We start from the raw sequence: 24,332 nt of genomic DNA, 5'->3' as shown, positions 1-24,332 counted from the left end.
TCTACGTTCGATAAGTTCTTATCATTTTCTTTCTTTGTGCAACGCTATTTATCGCTAAGGAATAAACAACGATTTCAGAGCACTTTTATAAAGATGGTAAAGAAACAAGAGAACGCAGATACTTCCCACTTTATTTTTCAGTTATTATATTTCATACTTCTTTAAATCCAAACACATCTATTTGTTATCTATCGACGAAATGATATATAATAAATATCCGCATTATACCTTAAAATTAACAAAATATCTTTCCTTCTTTTTTTTTTTTTGTTATCTTCCTTGGTCTAAAGTATATGCGATTTATTTTTATTATTTTCTTTTTTTAGAAGCTTCTCTTTCCTTCAAAGACATCTTTTTATAAATTTAAATGCAATGTATCCGTCGTAACAACAACCAGCCTTAGCCAATAGTTTATTCATTATTATTATTATTATTATTATTTATTATTATTAATATTATTAATATTATTAATATTACTATTACTATTATTATTTTTCAAGAAAGACGTTGCAAAGCGAATAAATCAGACCAGAATGATGGAATTATATCCATTACATAAATTCTTGGTGTGTATAGCGAGTCGCTTATCAAAAACCTTAAAAAAAAAGGATGAAAAGGGAGAATGCATCCAAGGATATAGTAGTTAATTGTTCCCTCGCTATTAAAATAATCGTCCACGGGAAACAAAGGGCAAAAAAGAAAGGGAGATAGGAGAAAAAAGAGTGGCAAGACATATTGCGTCTGCTAAAAATTCGATATTGATTACTCACATCTCACTAGGAAACTACGTTTAAAGTGGGCTAACAATAATATTTAAAGATCCTCGAATCTTCATTTTTTTATCTCTAGTTTAATTTACATCCCATTCTATACAATAGAGCGGTATGTGTGTGTGTGTGTGGAGTGAGCTAGTAGACTCGTCGTCTCTTGAAAAATTACCTATGCGGATCGAACTGTTTAACGTTTATATTCTTCTTCCTCGTAGAAATTTTGGCATTGTATGCGATTTCGCTTTTTTCTCCTTTTTTTTTCTTTTTCTTTATTCAATTGCGACACTAGAGCACGTCGTAAGCAAAATGAGACAGCAACAGAGAGAAGACAGAAATTCAATTTAATTAACAAGCTAAACTGAAATTCCATAGATTAGTCGATGCGATTGTACATATTGGATTATGAAAAACAAGAGACTCAACGCAACTGATTTTTGCATATGTCGAAACAGTGAGAAATACACTTTTTCTTAAGAGTCCTGCATTAATTTCAATAATAATTTAATTCGAATTCACGGCATAAATTTGTAGAGTAATTTTAATTTAAGAAACATATTTTTTAAGTTGCAAAGTTTATTCGAAATCGTCCACAAATATAAAAATGGGCTCGTTCAATGTTAGTTTGAGTGAAAAATCAATTTGAACATATTTATACGATTTCTCGGTTTCCGGATATCATCGTGTTTGTTTACTGATCAAAAAAAGTCCGAAGACGAGGCTTGCTCACGCGAATCTCATTTTGTTAACGGAAAAAAAAAAAAAAAAAAAAAAAAAACCGGAGAAACCGATCTTGGCTATTAGGCGCGCACACTGCTCGAAAAATCACTACTACTAAGCGCTGGCGGTAGAAACGCGTGAGAAAAAAAAAGTAAAATATACAGAAAGAAAGAGAGTGCCTCACACTAGATGTCCATAGATGAGGATCGGCAGCAAACAACGTCACCTCCTCGTGTGTTACATCGTCGTAAAATAGAAATTTGTAGAAATCACTATATACGGCTGTCTCAGTTAAGTAGACATCATCTGGCGCGATCGGGAATCGCGCGGGTGAGTCAGGGCAGAGTGTAGCGCACATACGGCACCTCGACATCGTTCCCATCGTCGTCGTTGCAACACAACTCAAACACGAGGGCGCGCACATGCGGCTCCAGCTTCTTCTTCGACACTTTCTTCACCACCTCCGACATCAGCAGGCCCATGCGCTCCTGACACTTGGGCTTCGCCATGAAGAACGAATACAGCATGCAGATTCCCTGCGACAGCATGGTCACCTCGAGGTTGTGACGTTCCTTGAAGTAGTCGAGGAACTCCTTCAGCGTCAGCTCGCCTTTCACCTCGAAGCGGTCCCACAGCGTCCACTCGATGTCGTAGTACTTGAGCTTGGGGGCGGCGATCGGCTCGCTGAAGCCGAAGAACGGCAGCGCTAGGTTCACGAAGCCGTTCTTGTACAGCGTCAAGTCGCGCACGCCTTGCGTCAGCTTGTACAGCTCCAGGCAGACGAGACCGGCCACCACCGAGGTGGTGGTGGCGATCGCCGGAATGATCTTACCGGCGATCAGCTTGCTCTTGTGCCGATCGGCCGGCGAGATCTTGTAATTGGTAGCGCGCAGATTTGACGCCGCGACGATGAAGTCTATGTGGAAATTGGCGTCGTCGTCCTTCTCGAACTCCTGCGGGTAGATCGCCAAGCTGTTCAGATCTTCCATCTTCGGCAGCTCCTCCTGCAGCTGCGACAGTCGCTCGTGATCGATGTTACCGCTGCCGTTCGACACCTGCACCTGTAAATACAATTTTCCGTCTCTTTTGATTTTGCAAAAGTCGCGAATTCCCGAGCAGCGACTCTTTAAAGTTTTACAAACGCTTAATCTTTAAATCGGAAAAAATTCCCCATTTCCTTAATTTATCTACTCACCTGTGAATCGGTCTCGGCTATCTTAACGCCGGACTTGGGCGTGAATTCGGGGACCTTGACGGCGGCGAGAATCCTAGCGATCTCTTCTCTATCGCGATTCGTGGGTATTCCGTAGACCTTGGCTTTGAGATTGGCAGCGGCGATGATATAATCTATGTGCAAAGGATCGTTGACGTCGAAGGCCAGCGGATCCGGGCAGCGCTTCGGACCGGACCAGAACGGCTGGCCGCTCGAAGTCACCTGGTCCGGCGGAAAGTTGAACAGCAGCTGACGGATCTGATTGCTGTACTGCTCCTGCCAGTGGCAGCGAGCCCACGCCACGCAATCCGCGAAGGTGTTCGGCTTTTCGTCGACCAGCGCCGTTTTCACGGACTCCAGCACTTCGAGGGGCTGCACACCGGGCAGCTTGAGCGTTCGATCGATGAACTGCGCGTCGGAGATGTACTGCGCCGCGTTCTCCGCCGACTGACGGAACAGGCCTTCGAAGCTGTCGCGTGCCCACTGCAGGGTGTGCTCGATGGCGTTTGGGAAGTTCTTGAGCGTGCAGATCGGAATGCTCTTCTCCGGCGGGTCCTGCGACGAGCTGTACGACTCGGTCAGGAACGGCACCACCACTTGGGTGTTGCCTTTGGTGCCGAGGGTGCCGGATTCCAGCAACGGCTTGCGATAGTACACGCAACGGCGATCCATGTAGATGCGCGCGTTCACGTTGTCGAGCGCGTTCGCCACGCCGTCGAGAACCTCGAAGAAATCGTCGTTGTAGATCTTCTCCGTTTCCGGGCACACCCGGTTCTCGTGCGCGACCACCTTCATGGCACGGTTCATGCCCTTAATGGCCCTGGCCGCCGTCGACGATTTCGACTGCTGCACGTCCGACGGTCTGAACAGAAACTGTCGGTTCAAATTGGACTTCTCGATCAAGTCCATGTCCGTCACTGTGACGCAACCGTTCTCCGCGCCCACGCCGATCATCGCAAAGTTCTTTAGTAATTCACAACCGATTGCACCAGCACCGACCACGAAGTATTTCAAGTTGCCGATCTTGGACTGGAATTTCCGACCGAAGACAGCCACCTGAAGAAAAAAAGCAGTCGGATCAGCGATCGTTGAGCGACGAAATTAATAATAATTCATATTTTAGACGAATCGGAGTAACAATTTTTGAATTCAATTGTCAAATGTTTGTACCTGAGAGTCGTAACGCGATTCTGTGGGACAGCAGTCTTCCTCGGTCAGTTCCGAACGATCGGCCGGCAGACATTCGATGGCGTCGAAATAGAGCCATTGATAGATGGGATGGAACTTGCCGGAACAGGCTTTCATCACCTCCTGAGCAACGATGCCGCCGATCGTGGCGTTCATGGGATTCAGATTGCCGGCGGACACCTTGGCGAACGTGGCCAGTAATTCGCTATTGATTTCAGTGTCGAAACCGTAGCTATCCTTGACCTTCTCGGCGACGGTGAGAAACTCGTCGGCGTCCGCCTGGTTCCACGGTCGCGGCAGCCTGCCCTCATTAGTCTTGTACTGATGCAGCGCCAGAAAGGCCAGATGCAGCTGCTCCGGATAGTCGAACTTGCCGAAGTCCGTGATGAGGAACTCGGGTTTCTTCAGGGCCGTCTTCAGCGGCTCGAAGTGCAAGTTCTTAGGCATCTTCACTTGAGTCACTATGCCGCCGCGTACGTACTCGGAAAACCTGAATAACGGAGGATCGTTAATAAAGTCGTTGCAAAATCGAAACCCCTATTCGTGTTCCAAGTCTGCCGACATTTACAGCGAACGAAAATTGAAAGACATTTTTGCGGTTTCACGGATGATTCTTTTTCCTAGATCAATCGATAAGATGGCGAATTTGCGCGGAACAACGAATATATTCGTCGTCGCTCGCATGCCTCACCTAGAAGTGTCGCCGATGCTGAAGGTGTACGGTCCCAAGACCTTGATCTTGAGCGGCTCGCATCCGTTCAGCTCAGTCATGCCCTGCACCTCGGAGAAGGTCACGTAGTCGCCGTCCTCCATGCTGTGGCGGGTGTCGTCCAGACACGTGACAACGCCCTCGCTGTCGCGGGAGACGCTGGCGATCATCGCGCTCACCGGCGGCTCGCCGTTCGTGTCCACCACTGTGAAGGTGTCGCCGAAGTCGCAGAACACCTGCGAGAAGAGGCCGTGGGTGTCGGCGATTATGAGAGCTATATTATTGGCATGGGTGATCTCCGCGATGCGCAGCTGCTCGTCCAGCGTCGTTTCCGTCAGCACCACGACGTTAAACTGCTGGATGTACTCCTCGCACATTGGCCCGGTGTACCAATTAGTGGGTACATAATTGTTCAGCTCGGCCAGGCGATCGCAGCACGCAGACGCGCGGTTCAGACCTGTCGAGCAATATCGGAGCATTAATTGTGTTACTTGTTTTACAATTATATCTTATTTCAATCTCACAACTAGTGCAATTCAAAGAAATAATAAATCCACTTAACATTTGTATTGCCGTTTTATTTTTATTTTGTTTTTCTAATCGTTGATTACTAGTTGTAAGATTAAAATAATTGCAAAAATATAATAATAGTTTCATTAATTTTAATAGTAATATTAATATCGTCTGCTAACGCCTTATAAACAATAAACTTACTCCTTGGTCAATGAAGGAGGTTCTTTAAATTTTTTTGAAACATTATATACATATAGATTATGCACATATATAATTCAAGAAGAGATATTTCTCAGAAATTTAGTTTTTTCATGTCATATGTATTGATTTACTGTGCATCGGTATTACGCACACAATGACGCTCATTTGATTTAATATATTTCATTTGACATATATTTATAATATTTACAATTCTTTTTGTCATGCTTTTCTGATTAGTACCTCCGCATTAACGCAGATATAGAATAAAGAGTTTGTCATTCACAGGACGTTTAAGTAATATTTTGCAAGACAATTTCCTCATGATGACTTGCATTATTAGCATGCAGTCTGTATTTTATATCGCTGTTTGCAGAGATGGTAAATTAGAATTATAATTTTCCTGACAATGGTAACAGTTGTACCTTATCACAATAGAAATCTTATCGTCCTGGAGATTATCCTTTCTCGATTGTGCAAGTTTATTATTACAGGCAAACCTCCATTGGTGTTGTTCTGATAAATTTTATTAGACAGAAGAGAATTCTATGTATATGACTGGTTGCTATATACATAAGCATTACTGCAATTGATGCAACACTTTTATTATGCATGTAGTATTTGATATGTGTTATTATTGATATAATCTTTTGAGATTAATTACAAGATTGATATATATGTGGTCTTATTTCAGCTCACATTGTTAATTTCAGTAAAGTCGATTTTTAATGCTGCAGCTATGTGAAAAAATATATCTTACATTAATAATCAAATTTATTCACACAAACAAGTGCAGGAATTATTTTTGCATGGAAATTATAGCGATAAGTCCGAATTCTAAATTTGTATTCAATTTTTATTCTAAATTTGCGTACCTAACCTATTTTTGTCTTTTCTATAAACGTAACACAAATATTTTGCGCAGAAAAATAAGCATATTTAATGTTAAAAGTGAAATATAAATACAAATGTGATGCATGAAAAAAAAAAAAAAAAAGGCAGGATTCTGGAAACGCTGTTCTTAAAACTCTCTCAATCTGTTTATATCTCTTTTTCCGCATCAAGCCAGTATAAAAGTGTCTTTTCGCGCTGACGCTCGGCGCTCTATTTCAGCATTAGAAAACATCATGTGATCAAAAACTACTGCAACGGTTGGTTATTTTTAGTCACGTGATGTCTTCTACACTGAAATTGAGCGCCGAGCGTCAGTGTGTGAAAAGGTACCTTAAAAGCCTATTCTACTTTGATAAAAATTCTGCATTTCTGCTTTAAATTCTATTTTCAATATAAAACGATAAAAAAAAGTGCTAAAAAGAGTTCGAACAAGTGGACCTTTGTGAAAAACATTGTAAAAGTTCTTTTGCACGTATCTATCTTTTTAAAACATGATACGCTTTTTTCCCAATATTCCATCTCAATCTCCACAAAAAAGTAAAATCATCGTCCGCCTGCAATATTTCAACACAGCGTTGCGTTATCGGAATGCTGGCGACTGACTGATCGAAAGTACAAAGCGCACTTTTTTTTTTCCTCTCTCTCTCTCCATCCTTTCCACGTTGCACGTGCCTGCGATCAGCGATCGGCGCTCACCCGCGCGCATTCATTGTTCCTCACCTAGGTCCGCCTCGGTGAGATAGAACTGCGAGCTGAGATCGGAGTGTTGGCACACAGCGTGATCGTGCAGCGTGACGGACTTGACGCCGCTGAGGATGACGTTCTTCGCGATCTCGACGCCGAGGCCGCCGAGGCCGTAGATGAGCACCTGTGAGGAGGCCATGCGGCGCATAGCATCGTGGCCAAGGACGTAGAGCTGCCGCGAGTACAGACCCTCGTCGATTTCGGAGGACCTACGTCGAACCCGGCCGGCGCCGCTCGAGGTGCCGCCGCTGCTGGAACTCGTGGAGCCATTCTTCGCCATATCTATGTCCATCTCCACCGCGTTCGTTGTTGTCGGCTCGTCGTCGGCTCCTCCCGTGCTGGCAGCAGCAAGGCGTCGCTTCTTGGCTGGGGGATCAACGGAGCACTCCGCCGCCTCAGCACTAGACATCGGAGGTCTTCACAGACGTGTCACGGAGACGTCGGATTACGTGCCGTCGATTGTTTCCCCTGATTATATCCTTTCTTTCTCTTTTTCCCTCTCTCTCTCTCTCTCTCTCTCCCTCTCTCTCTCTCTCTCTCTCTCTCTCTCTTTCACTCCCTCACTCTATCTCTTTTTCTCTCGCGATTCTCGATCGCGCTTGCCACCGTACGCGCGCGCATACACGGCTCTCTCCGCGACCACGGAACACTGCACCTTTCCGCCGACGGCGACGACGACGACGACGACACGGGCAAAGCGGATATTAGCCACGAACGCGCACCGACCAACCTCACCGTCGCTCTGCGCCGCCCCACCACTCTCCACCGTCGTCCCCTTCCGCCGCGCGCCACAGCCCGAGAAACGCGTTTCGTGCCTATCCGCGGCCCGCGACCGCTTTCGTGTCCGCTTGGAGAACACCGCCGTCGCCGACCCCGTCCCTTTCTGGAGAACGCCGACGAGACTCGGCGTGACCACCGTCGCACACCGCCGCGATACACCGCTCCGTCCGTTCTACCGACGACGCTCTTCGCCTCTACCCCCGCGCGTTCTCTCATCCACTGTTGCTACACGGCTCCGCGGATTCACCGACTCACTCGCTCGTTCGCTCGTACGTTCCGTCGCACGTTCGCTTCCGAGACACACCAGGCCCTGGCTATCGCCGCGATCGACTCTGATCGGATGTGTCATGAACGCAAAGGGTTATAGAGCCGACAGTCGACATATCGCTCGTCCGAATTATTTGTTATGTCGTCGATTGAAGTAGTCTAGAGAGACACTACTATGATTTCCTACTTCATACGCGATGGCCAATCGCAGCGCGCGAAGTGTAACCCGCGATTATGCGTCGCGATACGCGGAGCGGTTGGAGCATGCGTAGCCGGCGACCAATCGGAATGCAATTCTCATCGCGTAAAATTTCACTTGATAGTTCAAAAGTTTGAAGGAAGGTGTTGCGTACATAAGAATTTGCCGGTAACGATGAGGTAAATCCCGTTCGTGTGTCGTATATTGACGTCATATTGCGTAATTGCGGCATCACTACATCATTTAAATTTGGGAAGAGACAAACGCGGCTGCAAAATGACGAACGAAGAGGATACATTCACGTAAGCATTTCAAGTTCTTTTTCCAATAACATGATTTACGAAAAAGTAGGTTACACTTTTTTGCCGCCATTTTGCCGGAGGCTGTTCTTGCAATGTTGAAAAAAATATGGATTTAATAGAAGCAATGGGCGTCAAAGAAACGGAAATTCGGCAAAATAATAAACAGCTTTGACGGGCGATTTCGAAAGGATGATCTCGAAAGGCGTCCAAATACACAAGACTTTCTTTCAATTCACTTTAATTCATTCATTTCTTACAGCTTCAATTCATCTATATTGCATTCTGTACAATTACTTCATCATTCTCTTCCGAAGTCTTCGAAGAAGACGGTATAAATAAGAAAAAAAACTCACTGACATGTGTAGGAAAGTGTATTGTACAATTGCGATTAGGTAATCGTATGATTGGTTACAAGTAAATGTTTATTTCGGTGTCGCTCGATGCTTCTCAAAGATTCGCATGAAAAGAGAGTGGCTTCCTTCGACGACGTTTCCCATCGAGAATGTCGAAAATGAGAGGTTAGATTTGATCGGTCGCGACTTCCTTCGCGACACACGAGATTCTCAAAATCGCGCGTCATCATCGTCGACGGAGACCGGGCTGCCGAAGGCTCGCTGCTCGTCCTTGATCCTTCCTTCGGCGCCCTTCTTGCCGTTGTTGGCCCGCGATTGCGACTTGCGCGGTTCCGGTTCCGGCGTCACGAACGACGACGGCGAGTGCGATATCGGCGGGAAGGGGACGGTGGGGGCAACCGATTCCGCGGTGTCGGGGGCCGAATTGCCACCCACATCGAGGGGACCGCTCAGGATCGAATCGGGCGATCCGTTAGATTGCTCGGCGGGCATCTCGGTGGCGGCGGCGTCATCCGCGGCGGGCGGCCGGTCGCTCGGCCTCAACGGCGGAGGCTTGCCCTCCTCAGGTACCGTCGAGGTGCGCCGCAAGGTCGTCCTTCGACCTTGACTGTCACCGCGTGTGTCTTTGGTTAGTTTAGCCGGCTTTGCTCGTGCTCGAGACGTACAGGCGGCGAGTGTCAAACATGGTATCTCGAAGAGCGATTAAAGTGTCCCTAAGCTCGGATGGAGAGCTCTTGTCTTTTCGAAATACAAAAGATAGAATATCAGGTGTAGAATTTTTGTGTCTCGCAAGTGTAAAACAGATTTATATAAGATTGATTAGATATTATTTGATAGAAATACGAAGGAAGTACAATAATATGGTTGCGTTTAGATACCATGTTTGACATAACGGTACAATAATTCAATGTAAATTGCTTGTATGTATAGTATTAAATTTTGTTCATTACACATTCACATTCAGTATACATTCACTCGAACTTTAGTTAAGCTTTTTAGAAAACAGATTCAATATATAAAATATGAAATTATTGTAATACATTATGACTTTTTGAAAACGCTACCATTAAAAAAAAAATGATTATACAATAATAGCAAAAAATATTCAAAAATGTATTCGATTAGAATTGAAAATTAAGAGAGATTACGATTACTTACTGATTTATATCTACCGGAGAGATTCTCTGCTCCGGGCTGATCATAGGCCGATTGCTGTTGTCCCACGAGTTGTGCCGTCGATGACTGCTTTTGTCCTTGTACGCTTCAGCGATGTTATTGTAACTGCCGACGATTCTACGCTTGTCAAGCTCCTTCAATACTTTTTCCGGCATACTGCCGGCTGATCTGTTGTACAGTCCGCTATTGATCGTATACTGCAGGAATGATATTTTATACGATTAAGAAATGTATTTTGCGATAGCGTATCTCGAGCATCGTGTACATATAAAAGTCGGCATCGCTAACGTGTTATCATTATACATTCCAGATGCATTTTAATCGCACCTTCGAAAAGGAGTACACCGGACTGGGAGCAGCGTTCGGATTCATCCAGATGTTGGTCGCACCAGGTATGTCTTCATTATTTTCATTCAATAATTCCGCCGAATAGGAAGGTCTCGCTGGTATTATCGGCGATCGACAGCACACCCTGTGAAAAAGTTATAAGAATTTGCATGAAAACGTAATACATACAAAATGTTGACAAGCTTGGAAAAGATTAAATAACAAAATACGAAATGCACAAGATAAAGAAAAATTTAATTCGAATATTGTACTGTTAATTTCGTAAAATGTATTTCGAATATAAAATGCGCGGAATATTATTATTTATTTTATTTATTTTATTTATTTTATTTAATCCTTGCCTTAGGATGGCTTCCGGTACATCATACATTCTTTCTTTAGTACAAAAATATAAATTATAATACAATATAATACCAAACAAAACATCTTGGCTCCTCTCTTACAAGCTTTCTACCAGCTTTCTACTTACAAACTTTTATTTAAACTTAAATCCTAAAATTCTAAATCTTAAATCTACATCTGAACTAAATCTAAATCTAATTTGCTGTTGAATTCTATCCTCCATTCTAAGGATCTCTAATCTAATCTCTCGCAGATCAACTCAACTTTTAATCAACTTTTAATCAACTCTTAATCAATTCTGAAATAAACTCTTAAATATACTCTTTAATAAACTCTTAAATAAACTTTGAACTTTAAACTTTGAACATTCAATTCTTTGGCTTTAGCTTTTATTTTATATATTTATTTATTTTAACTGATTGCCCTGTCTTTTCTTTCTTTTTCTTTGTCTTTGTGACTTCCTTCCTTTTTTTCCTTCCCTTCTGATTTCTTTCCTTTCTCCTCCGCGCGGGATATTATTAAAAATTTATGTCTCTTGAAAGTATAAAATTGGGTGATATTTTAAAAAACGTATAACTGTGTGAGATATTTTTTAAAATTCAAGCACAAAACAGCGTGTATTTATCTTTAACACTTGTGCTGAAAAATATCGTATGGGCTTACGAATTCACGTCTTCGAGTTTCTTGAGCAATCTTTCGTTTTCCCGACAAACGAGTTCCTGGTCTCGTATCACCTGGTCCCGCGTGGCGTAGAGCTCGGCGTTCTCGCGGCGCAACGCCTCGTTCTCGGTGATGTACGCGTGAATCAATTGGCTCAGTTCCGAGGTGTCCATCTCGGCCAATTTATCGAAGTCGACCGGTGGCGGTGTGACGGGTATTCGTTCGGCTTAAAAATTCAGCGATCAATTAGCGAGAGTGACGGCAAAACAAAACCACAGAGTCGAATTCTCAATCTTCGAAATGAGAAATTGATTGAAAAGCTTCTCAATTACTTTTACTGTATTATTAGAACGTTATTTGTGTATTTTGACAATTTATCAAACTGCTTGATTCTCTTCAAGTATATGAAAACTTCGATTCCTTTTAAATATTTTTTGTAGAACGAAATTCTACACGCTAATTTCTTTTAATTTGACGAACAATCCGTGGATTTAAATAATTTTTTGCGTTTAACGTTATCGATACACAAAGATATTAACGAGTGTGTTGAAAAGTTGCGATTCATACTTTTCGATTCGCTACGGATTATATTTTGAGTCTCATTGAGATGAAGAGTCATCCTCAGGTGCTCATTCTCGGTCTGAAGAGCTCCCACCTCTCGCTTCAGGCTGAGGATCAGAGCTTCGCGTGGATCCTGAAAATAAGGCACACGTTTCGAAAACGTATTTCTTCGAAGATTTGGAATTTGCTCGAAGCAACTGTGTTTACCATCACTATAATGGGTTTCGTAGAAATCTTTTTGGCTCTCGCGGCGTATCGCAAGGTGTTCAAGGTCTCGTTGGCGTTCGAACGAGCCGGCGAAACGCAGGCGATCTGGACAAAATAAATTAATTATCGTTAAGACAAAATTAGAATTCTTTACGAAACTCAAGCGGTCTGAAAGGCTAAGAATTTATTTATTAATTTCTTTTTTCAAACCAAGTAATTGTAATCGATTTCTTGCAAATTGAAGAAGAATAATTTGAATTCGCTCCATAATAAATTCTCTTTCTATTCTCAACGATTAGGAAGTCAAGTTTTTGTGTAATTTATTTCTAATTTTACCTCGTCTACCGATTCTTTTTAATCCATTAGTCTTTTTAAGAAATGTTTGGCGTAAAATGTCATTAGCAATCCAAGGTGGATTGTTGTCGTAATGTATTAACATTCATCGCGTACGTGTTGCGCGGGCGATAAGTGTCCGCAGAAATACGCTAGCGTCGATCGCGATATCGATTTTGGAAAAATCGTTACGAAATCCCGATTATCTACTCACCATCAATGTGACGCCATTTCCGGCGAGGCTATCGGCTAAAAGCTTCGTCAATTTGCTGTCCCGATAAGGGATGTGGCCTCCTTTTCGTTTCCCATCGCTCAAGGAAGCGATGCAGTATCCTGCGCGAGCGCAAACGACATTTACACAATCGATAAAAATCAAACGTGTGAGAGAAAATTTCCGTAATTTTGTCGCCGCTATTAGCAAAATTGTGTTCGCGAAAACTTCCTTGTTTTATTTAGCGGCCGTAATCGCGAAGTATAAAAAGTTCATCGATTATTTTCCATAGGCGGGAAGTACGCGGGGCACGTCACTTTTCACATGTCAATAACTTAATAGTCCATCCATCTATCGATCTTCAGCTATTCTAAATAATAGACGCATCGCAATTTCAAAGTCAAGATCTAATGCAATTTCCTGTTCATAAATTAATCATTATTGCCACTTTATAGCAAAATGGAGCGCCGAATGTGACGCGAATTGCTTGCATCGCGCGTCGGGATTAGATTATTGCGTGTAAAAATCGCGCTTCCAACGAGCTTCAGTTTTACAGCGTTTAACGAGCTTTGTTTGAAGGAAAAAAAAATATTTTTTAAACTCTTGGAAAATATCGTGGATAATTGTTGATGAATGAGAGACTGGCTTTACCTAACACCATCAGACTCTTGTTGATGTTATTCGCCTCTTCCAAGGTTTTGCCCTCGCTCTGAGTCTTCTTCGTCATCTCGCTTCCGGCAAGATCGACGAAATTGATTTTGCCTTGCTTCGAGATGAATACGCCATTCTCCATCTACGAAAGAAACTTATTTCAATCTTTGTTATAAATTAATTTAATTAATCGCGCGACAAGAAGAGAAAACAAATTGGACAAAATTGATTTTCACTGTAAAATTCGACGCTATTTTTAGTGTTTGATTATCTTGAAATGTTGGGTGCTTTTGTTTTAGAGATTTGCTCCCCGGGGAAATATATGTGATAAGCGCGACCCATCGTATTTGCTTACCGCTTGTTCGGAGGTGATATATACAGTCAGAATCGAGTGGCTCCTGCTGGAATATTCATTCATATTGTGCGTACCGATAGATCTATTTCTCATTCCTGCAAAAACATTATTATTCTTGACAAAGTTAAAACAAATTTAATTAATAATATCAATAATAGATATCAAGAATCACAATCTTCTTTGGTTGAGATCCTCCTGCTATTCCATCGTTTTGAAATTTGCGAGCCTAAACTTCAAGTTATTAAATTTAAATAACTAATTTAAATTTAAATTTAAATTTTTATTTAAATTTAAATAGTTAATTTAAATGGACAGTTGAGAACATGGTGACTTGAGATTAACACCGCAACTGCAATTTCTCACAATCACATAAGTGATCACTAGTATAGACCTCAATAATGGTGAATTGAATTAACATAGTTTTAAGTACAGATTAAAAGGAACACTGAAGATGGTTGAATGATCAGCCGAAACGTTTGTTCTAACATTGGTGTAATAAAAAATATATATCAAGAAATACGATCTACTTGGGCTTGAGATCCTCCTACCACTATATCTATTTAAATAATTAATTTTAACAAAATTAAGATGTCTCCGAGCATCTCGCATGAATAAAATTGTTAATAAATTAACGGAGAACGTTGGAAAACCAATAAAAATAATTAATGTATAATATTTTAATCGTTATAATGTCAAACGATGGAAATATTCGCGAAGTAGAAACTTGCAGCTTCTTCGTAAAATCACTTTTTTCTCTCACCTTCTTCGAGAACAGCCAGAAGATCGTCCAGTTCTTCGCATTCCACCGTGAACAAATTCTCGACGAAGAATCCGCGTGTTTTTTTACTCCAGCGAACCGCCAGCGGTTTTCTCGAAGTTCCGGGATTTAAGAGATCTATCACCTATTTTTTTATTAAATTTTTCTATAAAAACTCGCTTACGAATTTTATTTGTATAAAATGAAAGAAGACTTGTTTACGGCAATAATCGCTTATTTTGCTTTACATAAAACTCAGAAAGAACAATTTATTTTAAAGGCGGACTGACCTTCTCATTGTAGATTTCCAGAAAGGAAGCTTTTAGCACGAAATTGCACTTCTCGTGTTCTTGAAGGACTTTAAACAGGTAGACGAAGGAACGGAAGACCAAACCGTGGTCCTCCGAGTACGGATCCATCTTGTCGAACTGTCAAATGATTCCATTAACTTACAAATATAAAAGCCCGACATGTATACAAAAGTAAATAGATTTGACTTCAATTATTTAATAATAACAACTTGACTGACTTAATTTTGCAACAACATTACTCTTCATATTTTATCTGATTAAACATATATTAAAATTAATGATTCGCTAATTATTTCAAGCGATATTATTCATTCAAGATTTTCTATTCCACAATCATTATATTCTAAAAGGTTGAAATTTCATGATGCTTGAAAAAGCGCAGATTGGTGTGATTTTCGCAGTCTCGTTTGCAGAGAGACGCTTTCTGAACTTTTTTTAACCGTCCGCATTTCTTTTATGCAAACTTGACACATCGAATATACAAAGGCGCGTTTGTTCGGTTGCGAGAGACAATATTACACATGACTTAGACGCGTCGTATTATCTTATCTACAAAAGACGATCAATTTTAACCTTCCCACTGAATACGTAGCTATCGATCGTTAACGTCACCATACGTTTTACGTATCCTATTGTCTTATGCACATGCGGCGCCATTGAAAGAAACTTTAAGTAATTTTAAACTTCGACGTTTTCTCCCGGGAAGTAACATTATAGCTTCGAAGCGCCCAAGAACAGTCTCGATTCAAGTTGTTCGACTCGAAAACCGTTAAAATATTAATGAAAAAAGAGCGCTAAAAGAATCCGAAGTGTGGAAAAACGGTGTCTTTCTTCGCTTACGAGTCTCGGAGGTCCAGTCAGAGTATGCGTTTTGCCACTTCCGGTCTGCCCGTAGCAGAACGCGGTGCAGCTGAAGCCTTCCACCGCCATCTCGATGAGATTCTTAATGCCAGTGTACTGCAGGATGTCCTCCTGCGTGGCATTCGGTTCGAAAACGACGTTGTAAGAAAACACTTTTGGCTTCTTGTCGCCGCTGCTCGAAACCGCATCGCACTGTAAAGAATAACATTGGGTGTTTCGCTCCGAGACGGCTGCCTCTTGTTATCGATAATAGATTAGAAAGCGAAGAAAAATAAGTGAGGAGGAATCGTGCTGATTTCATCGCGAGAAAACTATGCCGTTGTCATTTTCGGGACGATTCAATTTGTCGCACTTACGTATATTTGCCCGTCGCCAGGAAATTGCACGGCCATTTCGTCGCCGGCTTTAATTTCCTTATTGCTGAGCGGACGCACTCTGAAAAAAGGGGGGGTAGGTATTGTTGTAACGGAATCGAGTTCATTTCAATCGGACTAATATTAGAACGAGTCGAGTCAAATACCTGACGACGACATTTATGTTGTTTTCTGGAAGCAGATGCTTGGTCGCGATTATCCGCCTATCGCCGTCCACCAATTTTTCGATGCTACCAACCCTGAAAGCACGTAACGACGTTATCTCCGCGATATACATCGCTATTAGTTTTATTCCTTTTAGATAAATAAATTGTTCTACACGAACGAGTAAACGATAAAATTGTAAAAATAATTATTAAACACGATCTTATATATACAAATTTATTCGTGTGATAAAAATTTTTGAAGCATTATTTTTTTCTTGTTTTGTCCACTTGAAGCGAGAAAAGAGAAATAACTATTATTTATCATTTCTCAAATCTAGAGAGGTTTCATATTTCATCGTTATTAGAAGTAATTATCTGTGAAGACAGAATATGACGCGCTGTTACTTATTTTGCATAATTAAAAATCACCCTGTAGATCTCCGTGTGATCGATCGACTTCCATAATTAACGATGTAGATAGAATGTCGTAGGAATTGCAGTTATATTATCATTGCGTCTACGGTTACTGCTGGTTCTATTATTAAACGCAATCGTCGATCTAATTCCGCAAATTAACGGCATTTCATGAATACGCGATGGCGAGCGTCCGATGCGGAAATGCTCAGTCAATCGTTCGATTGACCTCTAATCGTGTGCGGCCAGCTCTCATAATTCACGAGGCCTGATCGAAGTGCATCGAGTCGTGTTCGCGTGTTTGGCCGCGCGGTTCAGGCGCGATTCCTTTTTCATTGCGGCCGCACTGTGCCGCATCTCCGGGAACGAGCCGATTCGAAATCGATGCTGATAAATATCGAATCGTTTAATCGATCGCACAAATCAGCGATTCTGTGAAAAAGTCATTTCTCTTGTTGCGACTACGCGAGTCTTGTGTTTCAACAGGAAATTTCTATCAATGATATCAACGATTTTTTTAAATTAAAATACACACAGAAAAATACATACTGTATTTAAGTAAATATTACTTGTTTTAAGTATTTTATAAGTTCATATATCCGCAAATCTATCGTAAGTTCATCATAAGCATCAAATTTATTCAAAATATATTTTGATCCTAGTAAGTTTAATACTTTAATCAAGAATATTAAATTTAAAAAAGAATTCTATTTGCTTATTAAATTAACCAAATCTGACTTTTCTTCGATACAATTTTATAATATTCTTCACCAAAAAATAATTACTTCTTTTGAGTATATGATAATGAGTTTATCAAAAATTTGTGATAAGTATATTTTAAGACTATTATCAAGAAAATATTCTTTATTAAAGATAATTGTTACTTAAAAAAAGAAAAGTAAGCCGAGTAATTACTTTTCTTAGCAATAGAATGATATTTTTCTGTGTGTAGTTCGGTAACGTTTGTCGAAGCGTTTCTCCGAATGAAAAATTATCTCACAATTTTGCAGATTTCTATACAAATTGAAACACGTTTTTGTAAAGAAAATTATACTACTTCAACATAAAATGCATATTTTATAAGTTTCCGTAATATTAAAACTTTCGAAATGCAATATTTCATATATATTAGTTTAATTCTTGATTTGTCTGATTTGTGAGTCTCATTATTTGCCCAATACATGAGTCACGTACAAAACGAGTTATCATTTTAATAATCATCGCGCTGCACGTGAATGCCATCGCGCGCTTTAACGTCGTTTTTAAGAGACTCGGTCGTCATAAAAATCCCTCGGTTTGCCTCGAGACTCATTATTCTTTCTTGTCTTCATCGTGATATTAATTAACGTACGCATATGTGGGCGGCACAATGGATGTACGCACATTTATGGTATAGTTTGATACCGCCTATCGATTGCGGGACCTTGCTATGCGACCTCTCAGTTCTTACTGTCGGTATCGCGATGACCGTCTCGTGTACAAGTGTAAATATCTCCATGTGTCACTCATGTACTTTTTTTTTATTTTATTAGACATAAAACGAGATACCAGGAATAGAGCACTAAATATCTTTATTTAGATTCAAACATTGAAGAAAATACGCGAAACGATACTTCAGAAGCTGCAGATTTGTCAAAATTGAACGCAAATTAAATCAAATAACTTTAAATAGAAAGAAAAATTTATTTTTTGACGCTGAGATTTTTTAATCTTAATTTTAAAACAATACTACGATGTATTGTATTTATTGCAAATATTAGTTGCAATATGTAGAAATGTAATAATTCCATTTAAAAAAAAACACCAAATTATTGATTTTGATAGGTTTGCAAGGAATTATGTTTAATTTTGTCTTTCGAAATCTTGGCAACGAGTTGTAGATTTTTTTACGTCGTCGAGTTTTTTTTCATATCCTCGATATTTTTTTTACATCCTCGAGAGAGACACTCGTTCTGTTTTTCATCATGATTCACTTTGTATACATTTCGCGACAGTATTTACACTCCGCGATGATGGAGCTGAGTTTTCATGGTCAGGAAAGCAGATGAGATTAAATTGACGCGCAAACTGTTATACAAATACAGTCGCGTGTCGACTGTAAATTCAGGACTGTAAAATAAGTATTGTCGCGCGACCGGGTGTCGGTAATGCGGCGACATTTCATGAAATATTTAGATTTATTATTGCGGTTTGCGTGATATATTTTTTGTAATCGGAAAATCGAAAAACATGCTCGGGGCTTGCGAGTGTTCTTACAATATTTCTATGCGGTTTAAATATACATTTCTTTTTATTAAAAACAGTTTATCGAAAGTAATTTACACATCAAACTGAATAATTCAATTTTGTTCAGAGATTGCATTTTCAATACAATTCGTGCAAATCGAAGAAATAAATGCAGAATAAATGAGTGATATTACGAAATAGTGTTTTTTTTTCTACCGCGCAACACATAATGCAACATTTTGCAAAGTAAAATATGAAATTATGTCGGTTCTGAGGAGAAAAAAGTTGCGTGGTCCCGCAATCAATAAACAAGGTGAAGTCTATGATGCCGGAAATGCGCGTCGTCACACGTGTAAGTTGTTTTTCATATCAACAGCACGAGGCTTACACAAGCAGCCCTGCGTAAAATTGAATACAAGCAGCAAACCTGCGAGTTATTGTCTTTCTTAATGGCCGCATCATGTGTCATCTTTGTCCTAGATCTTCCGAACGATTTCCAGCTAGGCCAATCTTTCCTGTCGTTTAATTTTTTCTCGCGATACCGCAAATTGATCGAGCAGTGGCGCAATAGCGCGCTTTTACGACATTAAACCGCGAATAGCCGTAAAAATATTAAATTTTTTTTGCAGACAATAAAAATAATTTGTATTCTACGTATAAAGTGTAGAAAATACAATGTGTAGACAGAAATTATGCATTGTTTTTAAGCTTATAATTTTGCTTAATATTTTTGAAGTTTGAAGCGAAGCATATATTTTTTTCGTTATTTTTGATTGGTTTTCTCGACTGGTTTCTCTTACGTAAGCACAATCGATTTTAACGCAAGCGCTAATCGTACGTGAAATACTAAGCATCGATTAGAACTGTCAATTTCTCTGAGAAGTTATATCAATCTCCGCGCTGTTTATTAATTTCGCTCTGCAATCATCGTTCCGATGTTATCGTAAATCAAAGTGATAAAGCACGATATTCCCGATAATCACGATATAAGTCTACTTTTCCATCGAATATTTGCGCGAAGCTAATGTGTGTCTGTGTGTGTCATTTCAGCTTGTCACGTATTGATCGATTGTCGAAACTTTTTTTCCTTTCCATTGAAGTTTATCGTCCTCGCGATTGTACAAATCATCAATACGTTATTCCATTTCGTACTCAACAAAACCCGTGGGTTTTGTCGCAAATGCTTTTTTTTTACACAGTAATAAGTTTAATTTATTTGTGAGAAAGAGAGACGTGTGCGAGGCGCAATTGTCAATTTCCAACTTGTTTGCCTATTGTCGTTGATTTTCTTTTTCCGACGGCATCGATATGTCAATGCTTAGTCATTTCGATTGGGTGAATTTATGTCGCGGTAATTCGAAGGCACCGAATAATACGTTGTCCTTTGAGTTTTTCACGAGACGAGAAAATGTCGATACTTTATCGAAGATAGCCTGACACATATCAAAAGAGGGCAATTATATTTATATCGTGACAATGCGAGTTTGCGATAATATCGCTCATAAATTTGTCGCTGATACGAGTCTTCTGACAATTAACTTTTTTTTTTTTTTTTTTTTTTTTTGATGTAAGAAATTAATTCCCAGGCGGAATTGTTATATATCCCATCGAGAATTTTGTTTATAAATAATTCTCACATATTTATTCTCAATATCTTGCGCTCGCGATAACATAATTTTATATATTAATTAATATTAATTTTGTATATGTAATATTTATATATTCTACATATTTTAATTGACATAAATGAACTAAGTAAATTTAATTTGTCGTCTTGGTTTGTAATGTAATTTTTTTTTAAATTTACTTTAATCGCTATCTTAGATCGCATGTATGATTTTATACCGCGAGACGCCAAAGATTAAGAATTAAGATTAGGAATGAGATTAATTTTCTGGACGAGAGACACGTGTCAGTTGCTCGGGACACCCTGTATATGCGATCTAGATGGTTTCGCGACGCGTTCTTTCCCCTTCGACACGCAACTGGAAGCGAGAATATACTCACTCGTTGCCCCGTGAATGCAGCAGCGCACTTTTTCCCTTTCCCTTGGCGTCGGTGCCGCCGTTCCTTCCCGGACTACTTCCTCGCGAACCAGTTTGATCGCTGGGACTGTTCCCGCGCGAGCCCCGAGCTCCTCCTTTTCGTCCTTTCGACTTCGGGTTCTTCCCATTTTCTCGTTGGGGGCTCGGGCCGCGCTTCGGAGATGGATTTTTCACCAGCACCATCCGTCAACCTGCGAGATACGCCGTATTAGTTTACGATTGATAAAAATTATCGAAAGAAACCGATATTTCTACAAAAATGTTGTACATTCATGAGAATCGGCTTCTACGATTTTATTAGCGCAGGCGAAAACACTTTTTTTTATTAATGAAAAAATAAATAAATAGAAAGAAATAAATAATTCTGAAAGCATCGCTGAAAATATATACACGATTTTTCGATATAAAGAGTGAAAAAAAGAACATTTTTGAGACAAGATGAATAGATATTAGCGTAAACTGCTATTTACTGCTTCGAGATCCACGTTCGCGCTTTTATCTGCTCGAGATCTTTCTGGCGAATGAACAAATTTCAAATGCGAAAATTTATGCAATCACGTGCGCATTCTATAGTCAACTAATTACAGGCGTTTCGCGCTTTGTGCTCAATTCGATTGCGAATCCTCGCCAGGTTTCGTTTCGCTCGCGATGATAATTAGTCGTTATCGCAATTACAGCGAAAGTTACCTCGAAATGCTCTAGAATCGATTCGCGCGTAGAAACTAGATTTTTCCCAAATTTATCCTCGACGAACGCTTTGCATAAAAATTTAATTATTTTATTCTAAATTAATTTCAAAAATTAATAAATACATAAAGTAATGAATAAGTATAAAAAATTTAGTGAACATAATAAATATAGAATAAATAGAATAAAAATTCGATAAATGCGATTTATGATTTAACGAGCAATATTTCAAAGATCCAAAGTGATTAATTTTCTTAATAAGAAAAAGAGTTAATTAAAATCGTGTTATGGAAGTATTAAAACCGCTAATAGAGAATGTATTTTCTTCCAACAAGGATATCACCGTTCCGGACGATTACACTTTATTGCGTTATTGAAGGTGAAAGCAAACAAACGAGGAAGACGGCTAGTAAACATATTTTATACAAATTATTAAAAGACGCATCGCGCAGTCTGCAATTTTCCAGAAGATCGCTTGAATAATTAATGACCGATTGAATGACACTTTAATAACAAGTTCTCACTAACAATGAGGCTTTATGTAAAGTGCTTATTTACACGTGCAATTTAATTATTTGCATAATTTAAATTTATTATCTCGCGAAAACGTCACGGCGGATTTATTATCAATTTGCGATTCAATTTTTCGTAAAACTTGAATTTCCATCCTGCGAACGCGTGCGTGATATAAAAAACATGTTTTGTAGAATAATCTATTTTAATATACTTTTAACAGTAAGAATTTATAGTTCAATTTTGATAAAATAATGATTAAGAAATGAAATTTATGTAGCTATAAATGTGAAGTCGTAAAACAACATCCGCCCATTCACGATCGTTACGGTCTTAAAATAAGCGTTATTATCTTTCGTTTTACTATTATTATCGACTATTCGCAAAAATAACGCAGCGAAACGCTCTTCCTAATAGAATAACGTAGAATGCTTTCATAATTGACGAGAGCGCTCAGGCTGCTTATCGAACTTGAATTCCGCGTGACGTCTCAGAGTCTATAGACGAATTCCGATTGACGAAGGTGCACTTACATTCGCAGTTTCATGTATCGTCCGGAAAATTCTGGAACCCTGATGCGAATATCAACACTCCCCCTCCCCTTCCGGTTCTTCCGGAACGAGCCGCGGCGAGTCACGACTTTTGAAATTTCTCGCGGAGTTGAAGCGCGATTTATCGCATCGATCGAATCGCCCGGGCTCGACGATGCTCGAACACTCACGGCACACGGGAACGCGCTTGCTGCGTGCAATAGCAACAACCACCGGCGTCGTACTGACACACGGGGGTGAGTCTTGACCCACGGCAAACCACGCCGGAGGGGGATAGTTTTTCCTATAGTCGGTGTCGCGCGCGCGGCGATCGAACGCGCACGGACGACACTCGTCATAACATCGCGGCTATTGCTATTGCCAATATCGGCGTCACCGCCACCCTTCGGCGGCACGGTCATCGTCCACGTGGACTTGAAGTTGCGTCGCCGCGAACTTGACATCGACGATGACGGCGATGTCGATTGCGAGCTTTTATCGATAAGAGGCGCGTTGTCCGGCGAAATTTTTATCCAATTGCGAGATAAAATCGCTTCTCGCAAATCTTGAGATAAAATTTTGTCTGTTTGTTCGTTGTATTCTTCTAGATAAAGGTTGGATTGTATTCTTTCCGGAAGTTGGCGCGCGCTCGAATATTAAACGACGCGATTCTTCGGCAGCTTCGACGGAAATTTGATGTTTCGCCGCGCATGATGGATGGCAGCGGGGGGTCTTTAAGATTGCCGATATCAAATTTCCGGATTGGCGCGCGATAAGTTGAGTGCGGCAGTCGCTGATTGCATTAGTTCGAGCGGGAAGCGCGCGTTTTTTCATTCAAAGCTCCCAAAACTAGCTCTCTTGCGCGCTTTTATGGCAACTGAACGATACTTTTCATTGCGGTTCGATAAACGTCTTTTATTTGCGCAATTAATACTGTCAGGCCAATTAGGTTTGCAAAGACAAGTTGGAGAATATTGGACGAAAGTTCGAGATATCGATTTCTGAAATTTTATTCATTTTATTCTACTAGAACAATACAGGCGCGCGCACTTATAATAATTTAATAATTATGAAATTTAAATATTTTAATAAAATTTTTTGTATTTTAAATAACCGTCAAAATAACCTTCGCTCTCAAACTATCAAACTGTCAGAATAATCGAGGTAACCAATCAGCGTCGCGGAAAAGCGACAACAATAAATTTCAGTCAGCCCGACTCACTATCGTCGACGCATGTCTTACTTCAATTGATACACATATCTGACGGACCTAATAAGTTAGATGATCCTTGGCTTCACATAAGTTCGATATGAAAAAATGTACAATCCGTGTCAAAAAAAGGATGCGTTACCTATATCATAAGTATTGCCTGAGAACATGTCTATTTTGACTATCTTGTCAACGTTTTCCGACTAACGACATTATTTTTAATTTGTTACATTGAAGATGGCCACGTCCTTTAGGCCGAAACGTCTGTATTTGTGATTATTTTATAATAAATGAAAATTTGAGCAATTAAAACTAGCTCCTGCTCTATCAGCTTGTTGTTTCAAGAATATTATTTTAATAAGAAAAAGAGCTATATATTTATACTATTGTAATAAATTTCGATATATGCGACTTTGCATGCCTTTTTCAAGAGTGGATTTTTACATTGCAAGAAAATGGACGTTTGGACGTCTTAACGCGAAAGGTAAAAAACATAAAAAAACATGACAAAGAGCGTTACGAGAACCCGCTGCGGGACTCGCGAAAGGCCCGTGGGTCCTCGTGGGT

At 40.2% G+C, this 24,332-nt stretch overlaps 3 protein-coding genes across 6 annotated transcripts in view; 1 reads left to right on the top strand and 2 right to left on the bottom strand.

The window, feature by feature from the left end:
* Positions 1–129: 129 nt before the first annotated feature.
* Positions 130–8,075, bottom strand: Uba1 (ubiquitin-like activating enzyme 1). Of its 2 annotated transcripts, none has more exons than XM_012380239.2 (5): positions 6,923–8,075; positions 4,580–5,054; positions 3,871–4,378; positions 2,683–3,756; positions 130–2,542 (listed from the first exon to the last, which is right to left on the bottom strand). In XM_012380239.2, exons 1-5 carry the CDS (start codon positions 7,353–7,355, stop codon positions 1,823–1,825), a joined length of 3,210 nt encoding a protein of 1,069 aa, XP_012235662.1. In that variant the 5' UTR covers positions 7,356–8,075; the 3' UTR covers positions 130–1,822. The 2 variants fall into 2 exon arrangements, with proteins under 2 accessions (XP_012235662.1, XP_012235661.1); XM_012380238.2 differs by having other exon boundaries at positions 130–2,548; positions 6,923–8,073.
* A 640-nt stretch (positions 8,076–8,715) lies between these two features.
* Positions 8,716–22,845, bottom strand: LOC105679916 (kinesin-like protein KIF12). 3 transcript variants are annotated; one of them, XM_012380243.2, is made up of 16 exons: positions 22,559–22,821; positions 20,788–21,016; positions 16,141–16,233; positions 15,977–16,055; positions 15,600–15,812; positions 14,739–14,876; positions 14,452–14,593; positions 13,692–13,786; positions 13,337–13,478; positions 12,689–12,807; positions 12,142–12,246; positions 11,941–12,067; positions 11,377–11,599; positions 10,351–10,495; positions 10,006–10,220; positions 8,716–9,454 (listed from the first exon to the last, which is right to left on the bottom strand). In XM_012380243.2, the coding sequence occupies exons 2-16, from the start codon at positions 21,006–21,008 to the stop codon at positions 9,058–9,060; spliced, it is 2,454 nt and encodes an 817-aa protein (XP_012235666.2). In that variant the 5' UTR covers positions 21,009–21,016; positions 22,559–22,821; the 3' UTR covers positions 8,716–9,057. The 3 variants fall into 3 exon arrangements, with proteins under 3 accessions (XP_012235666.2, XP_012235668.1, XP_012235667.1); XM_012380245.2 differs by having other exon boundaries at positions 9,311–9,470; positions 22,559–22,845; XM_012380244.2 differs by having other exon boundaries at positions 9,311–9,585; positions 22,559–22,840.
* The window catches only part of Myo61F (Myosin 61F), a 32,238-nt gene continuing 18,233 nt past the window's right edge, over positions 10,328–24,332 (top strand). The window contains exon 1 of the mRNA XM_012380242.2: positions 10,328–10,415. The gene's annotated coding sequence lies outside the window, so the exon portion shown is untranslated. The remainder of the gene's footprint in view (positions 10,416–24,332) is intronic.

The sequence above is a fragment of the Linepithema humile genome, chromosome 6, assembly GCF_040581485.1.
Source record: "Linepithema humile isolate Giens D197 chromosome 6, Lhum_UNIL_v1.0, whole genome shotgun sequence".
NCBI lineage: Eukaryota > Metazoa > Arthropoda > Insecta > Hymenoptera > Formicidae > Linepithema > Linepithema humile.
The sequence above is the reverse complement of the archived record's forward strand: the minus strand, read 5'-3'. Positions and strand labels throughout refer to the sequence as shown.

Coding starts and splice junctions, on each gene's coding strand:
- Uba1 (XM_012380238.2), bottom strand. CDS start 7,355: ATGTCTAGTGCTGAGGCGGCGGAGTGCTCCGTTGATCCCCCAGCCAAG. Junction 4,379..4,579: donor AGCATCGGCGACACTTCTAG/GTGAGGCATGCG, acceptor TCCGTTATTCAG/GTTTTCCGAGTACGTACGCG. Junction 3,757..3,870: donor AATCGCGTTACGACTCTCAG/GTACAAACATTT, acceptor TTTTTTCTTCAG/GTGGCTGTCTTCGGTCGGAA.
- LOC105679916 (XM_012380243.2), bottom strand. CDS start 21,008: ATGGTGCTGGTGAAAAATCCATCTCCGAAGCGCGGCCCGAGCCCCCAA. Junction 16,056..16,140: donor AACATAAATGTCGTCGTCAG/GTATTTGACTCG, acceptor CCCTTTTTTCAG/AGTGCGTCCGCTCAGCAATA. Junction 12,808..13,336: donor CAAGAGTCTGATGGTGTTAG/GTAAAGCCAGTC, acceptor GCGCTCGCGCAG/GATACTGCATCGCTTCCTTG.